The 25340-nt window shown below is 40.2% G+C and overlaps 1 protein-coding gene across 2 annotated transcripts in view; it reads right to left on the bottom strand.

Annotated features, from left to right (window-relative positions):
- Window positions 1-25340, bottom strand: part of LOC120423619 (homeotic protein distal-less) — a 77026-nt gene that overhangs the window by 39880 nt on the left and 11806 nt on the right. For both annotated transcript variants that reach the window (XM_052710676.1, XM_039587489.2), the window contains exons 2-3: window positions 19457-19629; window positions 7106-7296 (exon numbers count right to left, since the gene is read on the bottom strand). In XM_052710676.1, the coding sequence (XP_052566636.1) occupies window positions 7106-7296; window positions 19457-19629 (364 nt within the window). The remainder of the gene's footprint in view (window positions 1-7105; window positions 7297-19456; window positions 19630-25340) is intronic.

The following is a 25340-nucleotide window of genomic DNA, read 5'->3' as shown; positions in this document are numbered from 1 at the left end:
TCAAAAAGTTGTTCAAAACTATCTGCCATTCCCAGATTTATCTGGCAACCCTGGTTAAAAGGCCTGAAATAAATCGGAATGACGGGAATGACTTATTACTTGTTGCCCGGGAATCTAGTATCAGAACGCTGCTCCAATTCCAGTCCAGAACGATTCCGTTCTAATTTAAGGCATCAAGTGTCATCCTCGTTGCAAATTCTCGCCCCTCCAGCCAACTCATTTCCCGCAATCCGACAGGACTAAATCCCTGCACTCGCTAATTGGTTTAGGGTTAAATCGTAATTAAGAGTACCCCGGTTTGGCAATCCAATTACTGCACACATTTGATCCTCTGAAATTGAAGAACCCCTCTCGGAGTTGGCGGGCGACGTAACGCGACTACTGGACTTTAAAACTGACCGACCGAACCGCCCGCAGCAGCTCATTGGGTTCGGCCCATGTGCTTTTGTCCATTTTTCATGGTCATTAGTTCCAGTGTTAATGTTGCGCCGGGACGCTGCCGAAGCTGCCCTGCCGTTCAATAGGGCATTAATAAATATATAAACCAGTCGACCGGGGGTTGGGGGGTGCTCTGACTCAATCTGGTCTCCAATAGCTGCTGTGGGGAAGGCAGTGAGCTGCGTAAAAGGCTTTTCGAAGGGAGGGGGAGTTAGGCTAAAATCATTAATGGAAGATAAGTCCGCGCTACCGGGTTGACTTGGCACAAATCGGTTGCGTCTTCGAGATCAGCACAGTCTTGAAAGAAGAAATTTCATCAACACGTCTTCGAATCCGATGGACCGTGAGTAAGGCTTTCTTCATGAATGAAGTTTGGAGCTGGAGCACGGCTGAATGATTGGAATTATCCGTGGCTATAATTTAAAGTTGTCCAGACTCGGACATTGTTTTCGTCCACTAAGATGGGGATCTGCTGAACTTTGAGTAGAATTAGGGTTGTCCTGTTTTTATCAGTTTAAATATCTTGTAAGATACACGCTGAACAATTTTCGGATACATGCCACAAGTTCCATAGATAAGCAAGTAATGACTTGTGTTCAAGGACCACCCTTCTGTATAACATCCCTCTCTTCTGGGTAGTCTGCGTACAGAAGCTTCCCAAAAGAGCAACTAGAACGACCTACGTCCCACGTGATCCCTGCAGCTAAAAACTTGTTACTCTACACAAGCCAAGTTCTTCTTCTTTCTTTCGTCATCCCGCCCAACTTTGACTCCCCACACTCGATTCCCAATCATATCAAATAAGAAGCTTCATGTTCCCTTGTACGCGCCAAGTTGCCGTGAGTCTTCTTCCTCCTTCTTTGCGCTATGTACATCGACGCTGGACGTCGTAACTTCGTATAGCCACCGGAGACCGGCCATAGAGAGCCTCTCGAATGACACAGCAACTGTTTATTACTTTATTTTTTCACTTTATACACTGCTTTTTTGTGTGTTGTTACTCCATTCTCCGGGTACACTTCTTCAACCTGTTCTTCTTCTTCTACTCCGCGTTGGTTTAATTCAGCTCGGCAGCAGCGTACATGCTCTCAGGTTGTCTTTCGCTTCTTTTGACAACTCCCCCCGTTTCCGTGACTGGTGGTTCTTGTGTCCCGGGCCACGCCACATCGCGGGGGGAGACTCGGCACTGGGAGGTTCTACCTCTTCTTGATGTTCTTTTTTGATTGCTGCTGCTTGTGGTTTTTGTACTACTCGACCCTCCAACTCCCACCAGCTGCACGCAATCCCAGCTCGAAAGGTACGGACGAACCCCGTCGAGATTGGCAGGAAGAAGCACTGACTTTGAATAAAAATATTGAATTTATAATCGACTGTCAATAATAATTATATTTTTGTTGCTATTATTAAAATCTTTTCTTCGGAGGTCGGAGGAACTTCATCGGGGAGGAAGACTACCTCCAGGCCGTGTCTTTCCCATGTGTTTGGCCGCCGGTTTGACGTTGTTGGTTTTGTGGTTGAGACCCCCTTCCCCGCGTCTGATCTTGACGCGAGGACGATGATTGTAACTTCTGTTTAATGATCGTGCGCAGCGCGAGCTCAGGGTTTAATGATGTTTCGGATGATCCCACCCCAAAATGGAGGGAGGGGGAAAACCGGGGAGGCTTGCGTTAGGGTGAAACCAGATTTAATTGCCCCCGAACTCCACGTGGTTGCACTCCACGAAAGGTGAGAAAATCAATCACGCTGAGTGATTTTTTTTCTTCTTTTGCTCTCGCCTAGATTTGGTAATGCAAAGTTGGAAAAGCTGGTGGGGGGATTTGGAGAAACAGGTTAAAACAAACTGCCTCCGAAGAAAGTGGCCGCGTTGATTGTGATTAGTGCCGGGGGTGTTCTTAATGGACCGTCTCCCAGCGGGGCATTTCCTGATAAAGTCCGCGCAAAGGCGGCCGCAGATCTTTTGATCCTGGAGTCATGCCGAGTTGGAGGGATGGTTTCGAGGGGTCTGGCTGAGTTTAGTATAATAACTGGATAGATTTATAACTTTTTGTGGGTAAGAATTTATATGTATAACTATTAAATACTTTTCACATAACTGAGAAGCATGCAATGAGCTGTGGTGGCCGAAACTGTAAAGGCACGACACTGGAGATCCACAGGTCTTGGGATCAATTTCCGATGTTGATTTCAACTTTTTTAACGTGAATCTGCAAAAATGCGAATGATGCGCTAGATCGTCTTTCTCTCAATAGGGTACTGCACTGCTTTGGGTCTAAAAATTACACAATTAGGGCAACACTTTCACCAACCATAACAACCCTTCGAACTCAGGACCAACGTCTCACGACGGCCACGTGGCCCACGCCCTGCTCCACCATGTGTCAACAGCGTCGCCGTCGCTCGCAAGATTGGTAAACAAAAATTACTCTCAAATTATGATTATTACAATTACCCAATTACTACCGAACCGCAGCACAATTTGCGCGGACTGGCAACACTTCGGAGACTCCGCGCGGTGGTTCCTCATCGATGATGGATGTGCGGCCAGGCCAGGAGTGTGTTGTGGTTTCCAGTGGTCTTTGGGTGGTAAATTATCGCCTAATGTCTGTGCTACTAGTAGCTCGGTAGTGCTAGCCTAGTAGGTGAGGTTAGCCCCCACCTTTACACCCATATAGTCATCAATTTGTTGAATAATAGACTGACTAGTTATGGTTTGTGTACTGCTTGGCGAAAATTATAATTCAATTTGCGCCGAGGGTGTCGGTGAGCTCGACATCACCCCAGAACCGCTGGAAAGATGCAAGACCACGTCGTCGTCGTACTACTACACACTTTTGGGGTAATTGTCGAGTGACAATACGTCGCGGTGAACCTGCGACGACAGCAACGACTTCAAAGTGGATGATGATAAATGCACTGCTATTACCTGGAGGTAGTGAAATTAATTGCCAGCCGCTATTATCGGCCCAATTAACCGGGCCTTCTGGATGATTGGTCGACGGCGCGTTTTGGGGCGCGCGAAATGAAGTGACTTAAACTCCGTGTAATGAGCGGCGTACCTGTCAATTGTTGGGGCGCGAATCATTTGTATTCCCTGCTCGGTGATCCAATTAATCGCTCGTTGAGTTGGCGTCGGTGAAAGTGCGCGACTCCAGGTGGTACGAAATTTAAGCTCGAGCACTCGATGAAAGCTGTATCCGTAACACACCCTACGGTAAGCAGTGTTCAAATTGTAGATCCTTTAAAGCAGCTGTCAATCGCACCTAGTTCACCACAATGACATGGTGGTCAGAGATCCATTCATCGCCAAGTCACGGTGACGTCACCAATATTCGCCCCAACAGCCTATTGTTAGCGCTCGCCGAGGCTGTCACTTTTGCTACCGAAGCGCGCGCCTCGAAGAACAAATCGACGGAGCCCGGCCCCAACCCGAGTCTGTTGTTGCCGAGAAATCAATTTATCATCGAATATAATTGCTTCAATTATAGAGCTATGCTGCTGTTCGGCTTCGTACCTCCACTTCCACGGAGCTTGTGTACGTAGTGTGGAGGTTCGAAGCATGAGATCAGCTCACCCTCCTTTAATGTTCTTACAGACTGATGGATACTGTAACTTATCCCCCGAAGAGTAGTCCCCTGCTGCTGCTGGGGGCACCAAAACGGGATCGAACCTAACCTCACACCGATCCCGGGACCCCCGTTTGGAGGTCGGTGATGAATCGATGGGGTCAGCAGCTAGAGACCTTAAACAGGACAGTAGTTTCCGAGGTAGCACAATTATTCATTTTTATTTGTCTTGAAAACATTAATCATGCACCGTGCGGGCTTGGATGGTAGCTCGGTGTCGATAGATTTGGATCATGTTTCGAAAGCAGCCAGTAGCCAATTCGGACCAGATTTGGAAGCAGTCGATGACGGACAGGCGGGATCCGTTTTTGGCGGTCAAATTTGGTTCGAGGTTTTGGGTTTGGTGATATCGAAGAGCGTAACAATGGGTTGTATCCACGTAAATCTTGACAGTGTACAGTCTGAAAGATGTTTGATGATAGCTTTGAAGACCCGGAGGTCAACAAGGTCAACGGTAGCCTTGTTCAAAGAAATCATGTACGCTACAACTTCATGTGAACTATGCTAACCCAACTTTCACAAGAAACAATCAATTTTCTATAATTTTGTAGTTTTGACCGCATTCTGAAGTTTTTCTTTGCTTGGCCGTATATCTTCTTGAAATATAAGGTTCAATTTTATTTTGAATATTACTGGTATTACTTTTGATAGCTGCAATGATCCACTTCGATTCAACACTTTCATGTTCCAAAGCGATTTATACAGTCTTCCCAACATCAAACCCAAACTACATCACACCACCGTTACGACCACCATTACGCTGAATTGAATCAAACGGGGCTGCCGTTGTAACGCGGACGATTATGCAGCGGGCCCATCAACAATGCTAATACACCGCAGTTCCTCACTGCTGTTACTTCCTAATCCTAATGCAAACAGTTACGCCCGCGGAAAACGCCCTTTCTCCGACCTGCTGCAGCACATTTCACCCACTTTTTCCGAGCTGGCCACAACCACTTTCCACCGTTCTGGAGATCTTGATTCACAGAAGTAGCCTGTGTTGGTAGCGCCCCCCGCCGGGCTCGAAATGAATGGGCTTTTCTCACGCTAAAACGCCAAAGTCGTTCAACGAATATGGCTGGGGCCCGCGGGAAAGATGGCAGTAGCGGAGATAAATAAAACTTGTGTCATTCCGAGCTGGCTTGAAGGCGATTGGCGGAGGCTGCTGGTAGCGCAGTAGCGCTCAGTTGTGGGGTATCGATCATTAATTTAAATTAATTTAACCCCACGTTCTGTCCACGGCGAGCGAGAGACAATGATCAGTCTCATTTGTTAGCAATGGCGAGCGCGCGAGCGGGCGCTGAACATTGTATCTCGCCTTTATTGGGTTAAATTGAATTAAGTGGCTCTGTTGCGTCGAAATCAAACCTATACGGCACACAGCAGAGAGTAGGGGGTGTAAGGACGTGGCGAGTAAAAACAAACATTAAGACCCCCACCCACACCTGGAGGGTCTACCACAGTGTCTGGTGAGATTCGAGCAGATTAAGCGCAGCTCGTAAATAACTCGAGGGTGCACTGCCACAACAGTACATTTATCATCGGATTAATGTTTTACGACGTCGGGCGAGACTTGCGGGATGTGACGAACGGGGGCGTACCCTCGCGGACAGTCGAAATCAATTGAATTCTTGAATCCGTGAAGATGAACGCGCGGTTGATGGTTATTCAAATTTCGAATCTCTCCCCCGAACGTGTTGCCCGGGACTATCGCGGCCATATCGGCGCTGGGTTTCCTCGTTTCCTCTTTTGTTTTTAATTTGAATTTATTGACGGTGGGCGGGAGTTTCGTTAATTCAATTTGCTTTGCTTGTGGACGACGGCCAAGATGACGACGCGCGCCGATGAAAACTGACAGCTTCGGACAGCTGGAGCCGGTTCGGCTCCGGGTTGATTGTGTGTGTTGAATAGCTGTTTGATGTGATAGCCGAAGCTGGGTGAGTTCGATGCGGATAACTTTGTTAACTGGAGAGGGCTACAAATGAGCACGGCTTGTCCTACTTGGTGTATTCCGGTTGGGTCAGCTTATCAGCTTGATCTCAATAATACAACTATTTTGGATCTGAAGACCTTGTATTAGAACTATTGACTCCATAGTTGATAGATTAATAGAGTCTACTACAGGAATCATGACTTCAATTTAAACTCTTAGTAGCCACAACCAACAACAATAGAAATAATTCAATTTAGCAGAATCGAAACCATCAAACAATTCCGACAATCATCCAACCCTCCAAACAATACCCAACTCTTCGTACTACCCCTCCAAAATTTGGCTAATTCAATTGTCATTAGCATGAATTTGGTTAGCCCACCCCTACCCGAACGATATGACCCCTCGAAAGCCCAAAAAATGGTGCTATTTAGCAGAGGAACTTCCACACAATACCAAACCAAGGCCTTCGTCCCTGCGGAACCACACCTTCCCCTTTCGGCTCCGCCAGCCATCCAATGTCATGTTAAATTCATATAAAAGTCAAGTTTTTTGTCTGTTTTCCATGCCGGGAAAAGCCTCGAGTGGAAACCCCCGGACCGGGGGAAAAACAGTTGTTTACCACACAAACACTGACTGGCAGGCTGGCACCACCAGCCAGCACTGGAGAAACCGACGACCCCCAACCGTCACGCCACCGCCGACGCCAGGACGACATTGATTGAGTGATATAGGCAAGAGAGCCACACACAGCCCTGCAGGCGGCAGCAGGGTTTCAAAAAGCTAATCGAGGAAAATGCCCCCGGAGGAAAAACTTTCGAACCAATGTTGGTCGTGGAGTTTCGGTCGTCACCCTACGGGATCTTCACTCCGGGCGGCGAGCGTCCCCCGGTGGCAGTCAAAACAAATTAGCCGTATTATGTCGATTTTGATTTGCCATAATAAATTCAATAAAGGCCAAATTTGGCGCAACCCCCGAAAAAAGGTAGACACAAGCGACGAACCCCTCGCACTTGTCAGGACCGTGGCCGGTCCAATATCCGGCCTGGCTGTCACACGCCCATGATTTCCCGGAACACTTCCAAAACTGTAGGATTGAGGGCACACTTACTTGCGTTTGCGTCAGCCCGAGGCTGGCCGCCAGTTCCGCCCGCTCCGGGAGCGCGAGGTACTGCGTTCGTTGAAATCTTCGGTTGAGCTGCTGCAGCTGCAGGGAACTGTAGATGGTGCGGGGTTTGCGCATTTTCTTGCCCTTGCCGTTCACCCGCAGGCCGGTGTCCTCGATTTTGTCCGAGAGGAAATCTGCAACGAAAAAAAAAATCAGCAAATTAGACAAGTGCATCTCGTGGTGGGGTCAAGCTATTAATCGACGGGGGGAACTCTTCAAGTCATGCAACATTGTAGCTCGAGCAGACACTATCGGGGTGCGTGTGGCCGCTATCGATCAAACACAGCGTTGTGTCCTAGCTCGGAGCTGACCCAGTTTGTAGAGCCTGGCGCGAATCTTTAAAGTGAATTTCTTAGAAATGAAACATAAATATCATACACGGTGGAGCCTACCGGGGGAGGCAGTTGTGGAGAACCGTGTGAAAGCCACCTGCTGCAGTTGACTTGGCGGAAGGCTGGAACTCCCTGGTGCTGTGAGTGCGGTGCGTTATTGATTGATAGGGAATCCGTTTGCGTGTCAATCAGGTCAAATGATGCAATCGGTCGGTGAAGGTGGTTTGTGGTTTGGGAAGTTTGTTACGCGGTTTTACGGGGAATGGAATTGGATGTAGAATGAAACAATTTCCAGGTTAACCATATAATTTTGTTTGAAGAAGTCCTCATGAATCTTTTATTACCACATTATTTTAATGGAAATAATAATAATTTGTATCAAAAGTAATAAATTTGATCAGAAGCGACAACATTTCAACTTTTCATCAACAATTCATTCTTGAGAAGGTCGAGATTGACGTTTATTTGGATTTGGAGGACGACAAATTTCGATGCTTCTTTAAAGATAAAGACTCTTTCAACGTTATCCTCAAATAGGTTTCGTTTGGTGTTGGACGGTTTTGTGATCTTGCATGCTCTTGCATTGCATTGCTCTATCTTCATTCATTCTGTGATGTCTGGTGAAGCTATTAACAATTTTATTTGTAGGCCGAAAATCAGATCTGTCGATTGTAGCCGGTTCAGGGAGCCCAAATCTATCATACCTTGACAAAACTGAAGCAATCAATTTTGGGTTTACCATCTAAAAGATCTTTATTGACTCAAAATCTGACTAAAAAGATAAAATTTTGAAACAAATGTTCCGTTCTTAATCACGTCAGAAACGAGTGTCCTGCTGAACCAACCAAACCGCCGCGACCTTACGACCGCCGAGCCATAACTCATTTTCGCATGCACGCCGTGTCGTCTTGAAGCCTTCTTCGCGGCGGAGTTGCACTTGTTCCTCTTCACCTCACACGGCCCATTCATCGTTCGGCCGCGGCACACGCCGCCGTAGCCGGTCAACCTCAGAGCCAGTTAGTCCGTCCGTCCGTCACTCATTCACGTTCGAGTCTGACATTTCCTAGTCGAAAAAAAAGAACTCAACAGCCACGGCAAAACCGACACATTGGCTACGCTAGTCAATCTAGAATATCGCTAATTAATTGCCCTCGGTGGCGCAAAAATGAGGAGATTCTTGCGACTTCCTCGAACGTTTCGTGACCGGCGCGTTCTATTGCTTCGCAGCTTTTTCGGAACTTGCACAATACTTCATTGCTTATTTACTGGCCCTTTCGCGAGTCCACCCAGCACAGTCGGCAGCACCAGCTGCAGAAGCTAAAACAAACCCAAGGAAAAACATATTTGTCCAACGGAATGGGGCCCCGGAGTACCCTGGGAGAATACGCTGGACACCGTCCGTATTGAGCTAGTTATTGTTGCGCTGCCGACGACTCCGAGGTCTATCATTAGTCTGGAACAGATGAGTCTTGCCCACCTCCTCCTCCCGCTCTGATGGTGGATGTTGTGCGAAGAAGCGTTTTGTTGGTTCTGTTTATTATCGCTGTCCGTGGGCCATTGTGGGCTTGCTCACAGAATCTGGGCACTCACTCGTCTACGATCCCCACAGCTGTCCGGAGCCTAGTAGTGATGCCGCAATTTATGGTGGGATCGGCCATTAGGCTTGTTTTTGTACAAATTCTTCATGCTAAATTTAATAACTAATGAGGTGTTAATACCGTATAATTTATGTTTGATTTATTTGAATTTTATGCACTGGAGTGGGTGGCGGTGGGAGCTGCCTAGAACTTGGATCAGCTGTTGGGTAGATTGGTATCAGTTTCAGATTGAGAGATTACGTCCGGCAGAACTGGAGCAGGATTGCAAGTAAAGGCATTGAGAATCAGTTTTCCTTTTGACTTATCTCTGAGAGTGCTTAGTACCTCTTGATCAACACATCAGCGCTTTCAATAACTTTGTAGGGCTTTGTTGGGTTAAGAAGTCTAAGTTGGAGTTGAAGGTGTAAAAAATATAGCTGATTTCACTGCCTCAATTTCAATTACTTAAACAGGGAACAACTCCTTCGTTGTCAGAGCGTCGTTTTATGACATGTCGATGTCAAAAGTCCTGCAAAACTTGTGAAAGAATTCAGCGTTCTTCTCTTCCTGTACAAAAACACGAATTTATTTACATGACTAACGACCAAGTTCACATCACCTTGCTCTCCACGGGATCAACATCGACGAGCGCAAAAAGAACTTAATTTATTCGCAGTGGTTCATCCGAGCATTGAACACGTCACGCCAAATCTCAAACGTTAACAAAAACGCAAAAACAAACCAACACATCAGCAACGTAACGCGCTCACACTACAAACCCCACGCGTTGATCCCATCATGAGTACGGAGAAGACACTCTTCAGCGTTGTCTCCAAACGAGTGACGCGCGCGATGTTCTGCAAAAAAAAACCAAAACATCACGCGTTCGGCTGTCCGACAGCTTCCAGTCGTCGGCGCGGGGGTGGAGAACTGGACACCGGCGGGGAGGAGGACCCAAGGGGGTACTCCAAGATTATGCGTTACTCATGTTGTTGCTGCTGCGCAGAGGGTGCTGTACACCGAGACTTTGTGTGCCGCATGCGAAAAGCTGCGAACCGGTAGCAACGCCACGCACCACCAGCACTGGAAAAAAGTGGCTGTATGTTGCACATAAATTAACATTTTTGATTAAATATGCTGCGTTTATGCATTTTATTCATTAAGACAATCGGGGCCCCGGAGTTGGTGATTTTTTTTTCTTCTCTGCGCTTCTGTACTTGGCTACTCTCGTGCTTCACGGTAGCTACTGTGTGTGTGTAAGATTTTATCTGTAAACTTTCATCGAGCGGGTTGCGCCGAAGCCCAAGTCTAGCTCAAGTATGACGGCTTGGGCGTGTAGCGCGCGGAGACCTCTGAAATAAGGTCTGCAACAAAGTGCGTCACCGTCGTTGTCAGCAGCATCAACGGCATCGTTATCATTAGGTGAATATAATTACCCTTGAGGAGGGCCGCGTGTAGGGCTGCCTGACCAAGATCATAAATATGGTCAACGGTGGCGGTTTCAGGGTCCCGTAGCGCGACCTTTGAGCGTCCATGGCAGTGGAGTTTGTACGGAGGATGTGATGTGAGCTGCCGAGCGAGAGATAACAGGTAACAAGGGCTTGGACGCAGCTTCTGTCAACGGTTTGGTTATCTGATGTGAGGTTATTTCTTTTTCAGATATCAGACTGCAGAACTTTGTAGAACCCCAGCTGATAATGTTCAGTTACGAATTTCGCCGCTGGCCTCTTTGCGAGGGACCCCTGCAGCGTCTAATCCGCAAAATACCCTCCGATCAAAGCCGGCAGGCGGGTCACACCTCTAGCATATGCTGCCGATTTCAACCCAAAAATACTGTTATGCTGGGAGGAGGATCGGAAATCGCTCTCCCTCTAATAACACAGTGCGTACACGCGCGGCGACGGCTGCACTGGGTGACATTTCCCCCTTTTACCATCAGGAGAAAATGGAACAATGCGCCCAATATCTAGCAACAATCGCATGCTTTTAGTCTCCGACGTCGACCTCGCGTCGGAAATCCCCGTCGAAATCCCGCGCCACCGGAAGCAGCCGGGAAAGCGGACGAAAGAATGACAAAAGGGGCGCCCGCTTTTCGGGGACACCCCCGTCAACGGGGCGTTTCTCGTGTGCGCTACCCTCCCGCTTTTGAGCGCTGACTGGCGTTGAAATGGAAAATTGAATTTACATTTGAATAATAATAATGCAGGACGACGCACACGCGAAACGGCGGCGCGCGGCGTTCCCCCCGGGAAAGGAGAGGGTGGTTTCCGTCGAGGACGGTTGAAGACCACCATTTTGGTCGCGCGGGTGTCGCGAGATTCGCGCCCTCGATAGTGATTGTGGCCTCGAGTAGCAAGACACGAGTTTTCGGACGGAGCAAGTGATCGGGTCATTTGAGTGAGTTTCCTAATGGTATGATATGAAGGAATACCTTCGAGTTGGATGGTCAAGTGGCAGTTTCAAAAAGCTTGGAACATGAGCTCAGAATGGAAAAAGCTCTATCTGGACAATCAATTAGAGTTGCCAAAGCTGCAGGTAGATGAGAATGGCACTTTGCCTGTATCATTCTCTTTTTGAAAAGCATTTTGAAAAATATATAAACACAGTGAACATGATGAAGATAACGACTTTTCTATTAACAGTTCAGGAAACTTGTCCAATGATGTGTCTTATGCGTCAGTTACTCATTAAAATGTATAAAACAAAACAAGAAACAATTTTGAAAATTGAATTTTAACTGAGTTTTTGAATATGCGGGATTTATTCAGAAATTATAATCATAAAACCGTATTAAAACATAATTTTAACAAATCAAGCAATACTCATAAAAACCTCAAATTTACTATATTTTTGGTTTTATTTGCAAAATCAGAGCACACCGGTGATATTTGTACACAAAAAAATGTATTCTTGTTAAAATAATGTTTTGCTAAAATTTTATGATTTGCATTTCTATACAAATCCCACAAATTAAACAACTCAGTTAAAACTAGATGTTCATAATGTTTAGCGATTTGCCACTTACTACAAAGGTTGTTTCTTGTCTTATTTTTCACATTTTGATGAGTAATTGACACATAATACAAATCATTTGACAAGTTTCCTGAACAGTTATTCAAAAGTTTCCAATAAAGAAAAGAATTTTAAACAAAAAACTTCAAAAAAAAATCACAGCAACTTCTCAAATAAATTTTTGCTCTTTGAACCAACGAAAAACTGCGAAAAAAAATCCTAAAAAGATTGTTTTAGAAAACACGTCGTGCATTATTTTAAGTAATAAGTTGGATTCTTATCGTCTTATACTTATATATTAATATTACATTAATATAAAATATATTAATATAAATATAACATTTTTTTATGAATTCATTTAACTTAAGAGCGAGTTTTTCACCAATGTGTAACAGGTCGTATCGAGGTGCTCCGATTTGGATGAAACTTTCAGCGTTTGTTTATCTATACATGAGATGAACTCATGCCAAATATGAGCCCTCTACGACAAAGGGAAGTGGGATAAAACGGGCTTTGAAGTTTGAGGTAAAAAAAACCTAAAAAATCTTAAAATTGCTCGCATTTCCGTAAAACTTCATCAATTCCAACTCTCTTAGATGCATTCGAATGGTCTTTCGAAGCACTTCAAAATGTGCCATAGACATCCAGGATTGGTTTGAATTTTTCTCTTAGCTTTTGCAAATTACTGTCAAAAATAGATTTTTTTAAAACCTTAATATCTTTTTCCAACAGCCTCCAACACCCATACTCCCACAGGTCAAAAGATAGGTAATTTCATGGACTATAAGCCTACGGTATTAACTTTTTGGCCAATCACAGTTTTTCTCATAGTTTTTCGATTTTTCTACAACAAACATTTTACAACGTTAGTTTTTGCCCTGTAGGCCGTCATAGCGGCACTTTTTTGGTCTCAATTTTGTCATATTCGGAATCCTCGGACAATTTCACGTAAATTAGAAGTATTGGAGTTGTAAATTTGATTGGAAAAATTGCCATTTAAAATTAATCAAAATTTTTTTTAACAATTTGTTGGATTAGGGGTAAAACAGGTTTTCGCCTACTTGATACAGCATTTGACGTATTGATCATAGGGTAAATAAAATCTATTTCATTTTTCAAAAATGTTTTATTTAATTATTTTTTAAATCAAAATTACAATTCCAATACTTCTAACTTACGTGAAATTGTCCGAGGATTCCGAATATGACAAAATTGAGACCAATAAGTGCCACTATGGAGGCCTACAGGGCAAAAACTAACGTTGTAAAATGTTTGTTGTAGAAAAATCGAAAAACTGTGAGAAAAACTGTGATTGGCCAAAAAGTTAATACCGTAGGCTTATAGTCCATGAAATTACCTATCTTTTGACCTGTGGGAGTATGGGTGTTGGAGGCTGTTGGAAAAAGATATTAAGGTTTTAAAAAAATCTATTTTTGACAGTAATTTGCAAAAGCTAAGAGAAAAATTCAAACCAATCCTGGATGTCTATGGCACATTTTGAAGTGCTTCGAAAGACCATTCGAATGCATCTAAGAGAGTTGGAATTGATGAAGTTTTACGGAAATGCGAGCAATTTTAAGATTTTTTAGGTTTTTTTGACATCAAACTTCAAAGCCCGTTTTACCCCACTTCCCTTTGTCGTAGAGGGCTCATATTTGGCATGAGTTCATCTCATGTATAGACAAACAAACGCTGAAAGTTTCATCCAAATCGGAGCACCTCGATACGACCTCTAGAACAAACCGAGCAATATTTACAAATACTGCCTCTTAATACAAAGAGGGTACGAAACCTGGTAATTGAATGTATAGAATTTATACTAAACTATTAGTTCAATTTTTGTGATGGCATAAGTCGAGAATCGAGGAATGACAACTTTAAATATATTTAAAAAAATAAAATTTGAATATTAAAAGTTTTGGAAAAAGAAAAATACTATAAAAAAATAATGAAGAATGGAAAGTTGTTCAAGGGATTACATACATTTAGAAAATCGCAAAATTTCATATTACAGAAAATTTATTAAATCCACTAAAACCTTCCTGAAAGTTTCATGACTAAACTGAGTAAGAGACGATTTAAGCTCATAATTTTGCCATACGTAAAGCGAAGTGTCAAACTTTGTGAGCGTTTTCCTCTAAACACCGAGTTAATTTACGGATGCCACGATATCTTGAGATGAGATGGACAAAATTTGCTAAAATTTTGGGTGAAGACTCTCAGGAATATCCCGTGTGCATGACGAAGCCCGATTTTGAAATTATGCTTTTTGAAAAAATACAAAAAACATGAACTAACGATTTTTGATGTGAAAAACATAAAAGTATTTTTATCTTTTTAAAAAATAAACTTTTAGAAAATCGGCCTTCGTCATGCACACGGAACCAGTTTAACGAGTCTTCACCAATAGCCGATTTGGTCAAAGCAGTGATGATATATCGTTTCACCCGTTTTTTAAAACTGCAAACTTCAAATAGCTATATCTCGGCGAAGACACAACCAAATGTGTTCAAATTTATTTCATTGATAGATGAAAATGTATATTTTAATGCCTTGAAAACAGATTTGGAAAAAAAATCAAGCGTGTACTCAAACCAACCTCTGAAATTTATGCCGATTTACATGTATGTAACCCCTTAAGTTTAACGTTTTGCCTTTCTTACTATTTTTTCTGATCTGTGGTCCACAAAACTTTAAAATGTTCCTTTTGATTAAAAAGGTAAAAAATAACGTTTTACAATGTTTTTTAGAAAGTTTTAAGTCAATTTGTACAATACAAACTTTTAACTTTTTCTAGCCATAAATTGCGATATTCTGGATCATTTTTAAAAAATAAATCAAGATTCCTTCATCGTTTAAAAAAATGTTTATCAAAAGAATTAAACTTAAATATTTCCTCCATAAATAGTAGCAATACTTTGACTGTGTATCATATTGTTTTTATGGATAAAAAAAATCAGTTTTTGTTTTCTTTTTTATTCAAAAAGTCATCGAAGGTTAATAAAAATTTTGGCCGTTTGAAATTTACTAACATTTTTTTATGAATCAAAATGTATGTTTGCTTGTTTAACAACACAAAATTGTTCAAAACTAATTTTAAAACCCATGAAACATTTCGTTTGATATGTTTGCCCATGTTATGATTTATCATCTAAAAAAATAACCTCAAAGTTTCCAAAAGTAGACCAAAAATACCTCTCCAATCTGCTAGGAGTATTCTTCACAATCCAAACGAGAGACTTTCCTCAACCATGACCGACGGACCTGGCTCAACCCAACTGTCACCACACCGTGTGTCGACAGTTCCAACGAAGGTTGCAGTTCGTCCTCGTCGGTGTGCATCTCTTCAGCAAAGCTTAAGCTTCAGAGCTGCATCATGCAAGCAGGCACCAACAAAGGATTTGCGTTCACAGCGCAAAAAAAACGTGGAAAACACCCAAAATAGTATTGTCAGGCAGCGAGCCATAGCCTTCCGGCAACACCGCATCCAGAACACCGACCTACGACTGACACCGACTCAAAGGACCATGACCAAGGGGCCTCGAACGCAACGCGTTGTCTGCATTCGGTTGTGTCATTTTTGTCGTGTTGCATTAAAAATTTAAATTTGTCTGCATATTTTAATTCGATTGAGAGATTTGCCACACGTTCGCGGCTCACGGCATCGGGCCGTGAAATCGTCAACCACAAATGGGTAAGCTTGATGGTGGATCTTCACTGGCAACCAACTAGCACTACACTGTTAAACAGTGTAGCACTTTATAGCAGACTAATTGTTACGCAGTAATTTGTTTCCCATAACGCGGAAAAGAAATGTTCAAATTGATAAAACTACAAATTGAAAGAAACTCGTGATGTACTTATAAATTAATAGCAATAAATTCAAGTGTTCAATTATTGGCCAACTACAAGCCCTTGCTCATCCAGCAACAGATGGCAGAAGCATGGAAATAAACCCGAAAAAAAAGAAGTCCATCCGTAGCACAATATTAGGGTCAGCTGGCCATCCGAGTATCACAAACTGGGGGCACACGACTAGTCAATCGATTTTAATGAAAATCAATCAACTTAATTTACCGCACCAGTTTTCCTCCGGCCCGGAACCGGTCTTTATCCCCCCACCATCCGCCCTTCCACGTTTCCATGGCCCTCCCTTGTTGAGTAGGCACGTTTATCAACGACCCCCTGGCCCCTGGTACAATATGCATAAAGGTGTGAAAAATAATTGCAAACAAATTGAGGTTGGTTTTATTTTTGGAAAGAACTGTCAATATCGGTACGGTTCCGACGGAGTTCTGCATCGGCCAGCGGAACGTCCACAATTGAGTTGTGGTTTGCTGGGGAATTGAATGTGATGATGAAGTTGGTTGATTTTGCATGCAATTTGGATTAATGTTAGATTGTTTGCTAAGATAAATCGGTCTGGAAAACTCTAAAATGAACAAAAAATATCAACATTTAACAAGTCAAGCTATTTAATTCAATATGTTAAGGCACTTTGGAGTATTCAAGAGAATATAAACAATCTTTTACATTTTTAACTTAATAATAAAAAATATATCGGTGAAGAGTTTCAAAAAAAACTACAGTTATATGAGTTATAAAAACACGAATTATATCTTCTTCTCAAAAAAGCGAGGAAGTTTAAATGTAGCAAATATCATAAATTTGCAGTGTTCACAGATTTTTCAAATATTCTTTGAAGCTGAATGTAGAAAATAATGTTGGAACAGATCCTTTCCATTTTTAACAAATATATTTTTCTAAATATTTTTTTTATTAATTAAAATTTGATTTTTGCTTTAATTTTCCAATTGTGAGTCGTGAAAAGAAATTTTCGGGGTAATAAATATGCAAAAACATCGTTTTGCCAATTTGGGACGTCAATGTAATATTTTTATGTTTCAAAACTGAAACAAATGTGGCCAGATTTAAATACATCTTTTTTTTACATTACCATATTTTTCAAAACTTAAGCACAATTTTCTCCTATAAATTAGGCAATTAATAATTTAAAATAAATGGGTAATTCTCTACCAACTCACACGAAATCGGGAAAAGTTGCCCCGACCCCTCTTCGATTTGCGTGAAACTTTGTCCTAAGGAGTAACTTTTGTCCCTGATCACGAATCCGAGGTCCGTTTTTTGATATCTCGTGACGGAGGGGCGGTATGACCTCTTCCATTTTTGAACATGCGAAAAAAGAGGTGTTTTTCAATAATTTGCAGCCTGAAACGGTGATGAGATAGAAATTTGGTGTCAAAGGGACTTTTATGTAAAATTAGACGCCCTGATGGCGTACTCAGAATTCCGAAAAAACGTATTTTTCATCGAAAAAAACACTTAAAAAGTTTTAAAAATTCTCCCATTTTCCGTTACTCAACTGTAAAAAATTTTGGAACATGTCATTTTATGGGAAATTTAATGTACTTTTCGAATCTACATTGACCCAGAAGGGTCATTTTTTCATTTAGAACAAAATTTTTCATTTTAAAATTTCGTGTTTTTTCTAACTTTGCAGGGTTAATTTTTAGAGTGTAACAATGTTCTACAAAGTTGTAGAGCAGACAATTACAAAAAAATGATATACAGACATAAGGGGTTTGCTTGGAAACATCACGAGTTATCGCCATTTTACGAAAAAAAAGTTTTGAAAAAGTTACTTTTTGCGTTACACTTTGTTTCGTCGTCCAGGTCTGTCGCGGGTGACCATGAACGGCCATGATCGATGACGACCAACTTTTTCAAAACTTTTTTTGGTACCCTAACATGTATAGGTCATCGCTGAAATTTCGAAGTTATCGAAGTTTTAGTGAAAAAGTAGATTTTTCCCCGTTTTCGTAATTTTCCCATTTTTGCGCGTGGCGCGTCGAAAAATCCAGTTTTTATTTTCAAAAAATTGTATCTCAGAGTATTGAAAACATAACTTCACCAATTTTTGATACATAATGTAAAACTTTCCGAGGAATCTGATAAAAATATTTTCAGACATAGGCTCTTTGGTCCCGAGACCTTCAAAACAGCAGTTTAAATTACATACGACCTTTTCAAATGTTAAGCTAGATTTTTGGAACTTCTTACGATTTTTCCCAAATAGTCAAACCTTTTTTTGCGCCTAAGACAGCTAAAATCGGATGAACTGGCGCGAAGATATGATTTTTTGAAAAAAGTGGTTTTTGCGAAAATTTACGAAAATTGCCATATTTCGGACCACCCTTACACGGCGTCGGTTACCCTAATGGCCAAACAAAAAAATACGGGTCTATTATTTTGGCCAAGGAACCCCCAGAAAAATTTTGAGCCCGATCGGAGAACTTTTTTTCGAATCATGCTGTTTTCGTGGGGAATTGTATATCTAAAAAAAAATATCAAAATTTGAAAAAGTGTTTGCGTTCAACAAGAACAAGAAAAAAATGAGCGAATGCACAGTTTGTGAAATAAAAGTTTAAAAAGTTAACCCTTCACAACCCAGCTCCGCCTTTAGACGGGCTTCGATTTAGAAAATCGCCAAAAATATTTTTTTCGGCCAATTTTTGATCTTTCAAAATCATTGGAAAGAAGAACTTTTAAAATTTTAGAACATTTATGGGTTTTAAGTTTCACTTGTTTTATGTGACTTTGCCAATGTTTTTAAAAATGACATTTTTTTAAGAGGTCAGCTTCGGCAGTGTTCTTTACTAACATTTCTCATATTTTAAGTAGAAAGAAGTATGCAGTATTTTTTCTAGTGCTCCAGACTATGCCTCTACGCATTGTTTTACAATTTAAATGATAATGGTGCCATTTTAAAGCAAAAATGTGAAAAACGTGCAAAAAATTGAAAAAGTTACTTAAAAATATTAAAAAATTAGATAGGAAAAATATAAAGAAAGGAGGTGGTAGAGTAAGCCAAATACTACCAAAAACAAACATGAACTAAAAAAATAACTGCAAATTAAAATACTAAAAACGAAACAACAAAAACATAAAACAAGAGAAGAAAAGTTTTTCATTGAACAAAAGTTGCTTAAAATGACCTCCTGAAAACGGGAAAAAAAATTCGAAAAAAAATTGGGCAGTACAGTATTCAATGCACATAAGTATTAATATAAGCAGTATTAATCATTCAATGCACATAAATGTCATATAAAAACTTGTTTTGTAACTTTTTAAATCAATTAGATCTGAATGAAAAAAAATCAATAAAGAAAAGTTTAAGGAAAATTGAATGAATGTTCAAAAACAATTAGCGAAAAAACAAAAATTAAAAAAAAACGAAATTAAATGAAACTTTTCTGTAAAACATTAGGATAAAACGATCAATATTTTTCCAAATCAAATCCGCTTAAATCTAAGTAATTTTAATGCTAACATGTTATTCATCAGTAACTTACCATCTTTTGGTGGACTAGCGCAGGGAGGTGCGTAACTGCCTAAGTGATAACCGGAGTACGAGTTTTGGTGCATGGGCGGGAAGGGATAGCCGAGGGCGCCCCGTGGACTCGGAAACCCCGAATCCTGGCCACCCTGACTGAAATGCTGGTACCCACTCCGGATGCCACCATAGCTGTGAAAGATAGAGAGGAGAAAATTGTTTGGTTTTCATCGGCGTCGTCACAAATTAGTTCAAAATTAAGGTTATGTTATTTCACTGAGGGGGGAAGTTTTTGGTGGTGCTGCAAAACTCAAAAATTGCTTGCAGAGTTTTGTTTTGACTTGGACATGGCGCGAGAGATGATGGCGGGGAAAAAAATCCAAATTAGGCATAATTTTCCGGCGAAACTATTTTCCTCCCGGGCAGAAAAATGAATAATTTCCCTGCCGTAATAATTTAATTTCGAAATAAAGCCTTCAATTTTCAAGCATCGAAAATCTGCTGCTGGCTTCGAAGATCATTGGCGATTGCCTCTAGACAGCATCCGAAGAAAAACTACCAACCGGCCGATCGGCCACCAAGGAAGGAGAAACTAGGCCTTGTGATTTTTTGGCGTATTTTCTTGTGTTTTTGTTGTTGTTGTTGTTGTTGTGTACGCTAGGAAAAATGCAACCATCTTGAGAGCGCGCGCGAAAAAAACCCACTGCGTAGTAAATCAACCGATGTTGGCGCTCAAAACACACACACACGTGTGTAGGCACCACAATTATCGAAAATAATTTCATCCGTTCCGAATGTCCAAATTGGAAAATCGGTTGGCGCGTCTGGGAGGCGCGCGAGTGCGCAAGTGGGGGGGGGCGCTTCGGAAAACCATGCGCGACCGAGATTTGGCGCGCATGGGAATCGAGTGAGGAAAACTGACCGGCACGCCGGTGGGAAAATGCATGGTGGTGGGAAATTTTGGAGGAATGATAATCGATCGAAAATTAATTTGGGTTTTTTTGTGATTTTTCCTTTTTAATCAATTTATGTTATTCCATTTGGTGCTTTTTGTATTTCTTATGAATAGTTACTAACAAAAGTTGAGATATTGCCAACCTTTAATAGCTGATAAATTCAAAGATGGAGACATAGTTTGAGAGCACTGCAAATTGCTTTTTAAGTGATCTGTTGATTTTTCATCGGCGTACAGTTAATTTTAATGTTTTGAATGACTGTTTTACTAATCGAAGATTTCAGGTGTTAATAAAACAAAAAGTTTTTTTTTAACAAATAAAACTTTTTGTTTTATTAACACTTGAAATCTACAAATTTAACGTTTTAATATTAAAGATATCCCAATCGCATAAACCAATTATTTTGGTTGAATTGATTATTATCGGTAAAGGTTTCTAATGTTATTTTATTTATTGAGGGAGGTACAATAACATTGTACAAATAAGGATTTGTTACACATCGAACACACAACTTTTTTAAACGCTTGAAAAACGTATTTATACAAAGTATTTTAGCGAGGCAAAAATATGATATTATTTTTCAAAAAACTTAAAAATTTCAATGGAAATGGACCTGAAATCAACTTAAAACATCTAGCAATTAGTTTTGCTGAATTTGGAACCATTTTTAGTATGTGTAAGGTGACAATAAAAAAAAAATCTACCTCAGTGATACCCTCTGACTCGATTTTTTAGGTAAAAATAAGTAACTGTGCCAATTTTGTGCCAAATCAGTTGAGGTTTGAGGGTTGCTATAGACCGTTAAAATTTGTGAAAAAAAAGTCTTTTTATGCAAAAACGTCTTCTTTAAGCCTCAAATAACTAGTCAGGATTAACTCGGCTCGTTTGCGGTATTCGATAAAGTTATTGGTCATAATCTTTCACATAAAATTCTCACACTTGACTATGATCCGACACATTTTACGTCACCTTTTGGTGAAATTTTGAAATTGTTGCTTTATCTCTTAAGATTTTCCAAAAAAAACAATTTTCCTTGTCACCCAATTAAGTCACGTTAAAATTTAAAGTTTTGGTGTCTTGGGGACAAATGATCAGGGTCAATAGGGGCATCTTTTGGTATGGTGGACATTAGGGTGGTCCAAATTTTAGGGTGATTCAGAATTTTTATTTTGTCGGGATGACGAGATAGCGCTTTGGTGGCTTCAGAAAAGTTGTAGGGAATACAATTCTGAGCAACTTTGCTGAAAAACACAAAGCTCTATCTTCAAACGGGAAGTTTCTAGAACCATTTTTGTAAATAATGTTGAGGTGCTAACGAAAAAATAAGTTTTTTGAATTTATCAACTCAGGCTTATGTCGTAGCGAGATGGTGTCTTCTAGACATTTGTAAAGCTTATCAAAACACACATTTATCTTCCAAGAGAGCGAAAATCGGACCTTTTAAACCAAAGTTATAGCCAAAATACGACGAAAAAGATTTTGAAATGTGAATAACTTGAGAAGGTGGTGGAGTTTGACCTCGCTCTTAAAAGCATCTAAAAGTACACATTCTAGAGTACATTTGCTGAAACTATCTCGGAGGTCTTTCTTGTTTAACTCATTTTATCTCAATTCAAAAATTAGCATTTTTTTAAATCGTTTTTTGCCCATAACTTTTGATAGAATTGACCAAAATTAGTTTTTCTTGAACAAAAATGTTCATTTTGACAAGCTCTACAATTGTCTAGAAGGGCCCAAAAATGTAAAAATTGATCTAGTGGTTGTAAAAGAAGAAACAAGTTTTAACTGAGTTATATCAGGAATCAACCAAATTAATACACATTATTTCTGAAATCTTTTTCGTCGCTATCTCGTCATCCCGCCAAAATTAAAGTTCTGAACCACCCTAAAATGTGGACCACCCTAATGTCCACCATACCAAAAGATGCCCCTTTTGACCCTGATCATTTGTCCCGAAGCCACCAAAGCTCTAAATCTTAACGTGTGGCCGCTATCAATTTTGTCACGCTAGATTTCGGTTTCGGACCACTATGAGTGTAGATTAAAATTTAACTAGATCCAGGGTTGTTTCCTAAAAAAACATGAGCATGAGAGATCAAAAAAAATCGGCGGAAAATATAAACATTGTTTTATAAACCCGCCCTGCAAAGGTAGAAGGTTCTCTCAAATCTCAGAATTGCAAATCTTACATCATTGAGCAGAACTGTCAAATAAAAAAACACGAATTTAATTAAATTAATCTTTTTGCCTTCGTCACCGCAGGCTATAAAATCACTCGAAAATTGAACTTCTTAAATATACCTTCTAGATATACCTTCACGTATACATATCGACTCAGAATCAAATTCTGAGCAAATGACTGTGGGAATGTGTGTAGACATGATTTTTTTCCACACGATTTTCTCAGACCTGACTGAACCAATTTTGGTCGGATCCGCCTTATTCTGTTTGCTTTAGGGTCCCCTAAGACCCTATTAAAATTTATTCTGTTTAGCAAAGTATTCAAAAAGTTATGCTAAAAAAAAGATTTTTGTATCTACAAAAAAAGGTGATTTTTTGCATAACCTCAAAAGGCCGGGTCTTTTTGTTAACGTGAAAGAGTCGCGCCAGATGCGAAACGCCCGGTTGTCACATTGCTTCAAATGAGAGTCTGCATGTTTTCTGGACAAGTCTGTATCAGGTATATATTTTTGTTCATAAACTTATTTTCATTATTACTTTGTAAATGTGAGGAAGGCACCAACCACCTTATGGTGGATAAAGAAACGTTTTTGAAAATTAGAATATTATATGATCTTTGATATACTATAGTTGTAAAACAAACTAAAAAATTCTACATAATTTCGAAGACTTCTTTTGTTGATCTTTATCCTAAGCAAACGACTGATAAATTCCCAAATCTCGTTTTAACATTTATCCTCACATATCTCAATAAATTGATTGTTTATTATGTTTTAGTTAACGACATTAACCTGGTGTTGGCTTTAACAACTCTAGAACAAATCAACTTAAAAAAATGAAAAATTCTTTAAAAGTTCTCGAGAAATTTCAATTTAAAGTAAAATTTTCGTGGAGTGCATGAGCGAGCTTTTTTCAAGCACACAGTCATAAATTGAAGTCCAAAACATCAAAAAAATATTTTAGCAAAAGAAAATGGTTTCAACATTAACATAACAGTGTTTTTTCTTATTGATTTGATTTTTTTTAATTCACTACAATTTTAATTTCAATTAAAAAAAACAACAACAAATTGAAATCGTAATATTTTTTTTTAATTTGTCCCAAAAGATCTATTTTCAAGGTACCGTAAACTGGGGTCAATCGGGACACATGGGGCGAATTGGGACAGCAGTTTTAATCATGTTGAAGCACAATATTTGGATTTTTCTGGTTGGTTTCGGTTAGAACAGATTCAGGCCAACAAAATGTGTACATCCATTTCCAAATTTAAAAGCTTTAAGTGCTCTAAAAACTGCTGTCCCTATTCAGACTGCAGTCCCGATTCACCCCAGATTACGGTAGTCAAACTGCCAGAGGCTCCGATCACTTTTATAGCAATTTATCGACAGGACGAGAATGCAACTTTTCTTTTGACCCTTCTATTTTCAGGACCTTGTTTGGGTTATTCTCATGCTATTTCACTAGTCAAAGTAGTTCTTTTTTTGACCAAATACTACATTTCAAGACCATTTTATCAAAAGCGGCAAAATACTACCTCCAAATTACCTCTTCAATAATTTTAAGATGTTTTTTTTTGCCTCCCACAATTGTGGAACACCTGAATTTTACTGATTTACCGCTTGAAGTCATTAAAAAAATTGCATTCCTTGAAAGAACCAAAGAATGTATACTAGCCTGTCCCATTTTGAGGTCATGTCGAGGAATTTCAGGTGCTCACTTCTTAAATGGTAGATTATGATGTTAGGAACAATGTTTTCTTAGACAAGAAAAAATAATAAAATACTTTCTCGCACCCCCTAGTCGATTTACTGAAAAAAGTCACTTTTTTGAACAAATTTTCTAAAATCGCTTGGAATCAATACAAAAACTGTTTCGATCAGGTGTGTATTATCTTCAAACGATAGGTTTTTGTCCATAGATTAAGATGCACTATCAATATTGGACCAAAATTTAAGTTTTTGGACTCTCCCAGGCGGATTTGTGTCGAAATAATCGCATTTTTTCGAAACTTTTTTCAGAAATGTTCATTTAATTTAGGGTAGCCTATTTTTCCCAGTAAAACCAATACATGCAACTTGTAGGAAATTTTATGGCGAACATTTTTTCCTCTGAGAAAATGCAATTTTGACACTCCAGAGCCGAGATATTTGAGTTTTAGTGAGGAAAAAAGTGCCAATTTTCAAAATTTCTCAGAATTCAGAAGCAAGGCCTACTAATTACACGAGCATATGGCAAGCATATGTCTCAAAGGTCAGGATATGCTTTTTTATAGTAATTTTGGCCGCTGAATCCGAATCTGAAATCAAATTTCGTGTAAACAGTGATGTTTTGGAGCTACACCCTTTTGGAATGTTATTTGCGTGTTTAAGAGGCAGTTTTTGTAAATATTGCTCCGTTTGTTCTAGAGGTCGTATCGAGGTGCTCCGATTTGATTGAAACTTTTAGCGTTTGTTTGTCTATACATGAGATGAACTCATGCCAAATATGAGCCCTCTATGACAAAGGGAAGCGGGGTAAAACATTGAAGTTTGAATTTTCCAAGGATTTCGAATATGACAAAAGTGGGACTAAAAAGAGCCGCTATGGATGCCTACAGGACTATAACTAACGTTGTAAAATGTTTGTTATAGAAAAATCGAAAAACTATGAGAAAAACTGCGATTGGCCAAAAAGTTATTACCGTAGGCTTATAGTCCATGAAATTCCCTAACTTTTGAACTAAAAGAGTATGGGTGTTGGAGGTTGCTGCAAAAAAAATTAACAGTA

This window comes from Culex pipiens, chromosome 3, assembly GCF_016801865.2.
Source record: "Culex pipiens pallens isolate TS chromosome 3, TS_CPP_V2, whole genome shotgun sequence".
Classification (NCBI taxonomy): Eukaryota; Metazoa; Arthropoda; class Insecta; order Diptera; family Culicidae; genus Culex; species Culex pipiens.
This window is presented reverse-complemented; position numbering and strand designations above follow the sequence as displayed.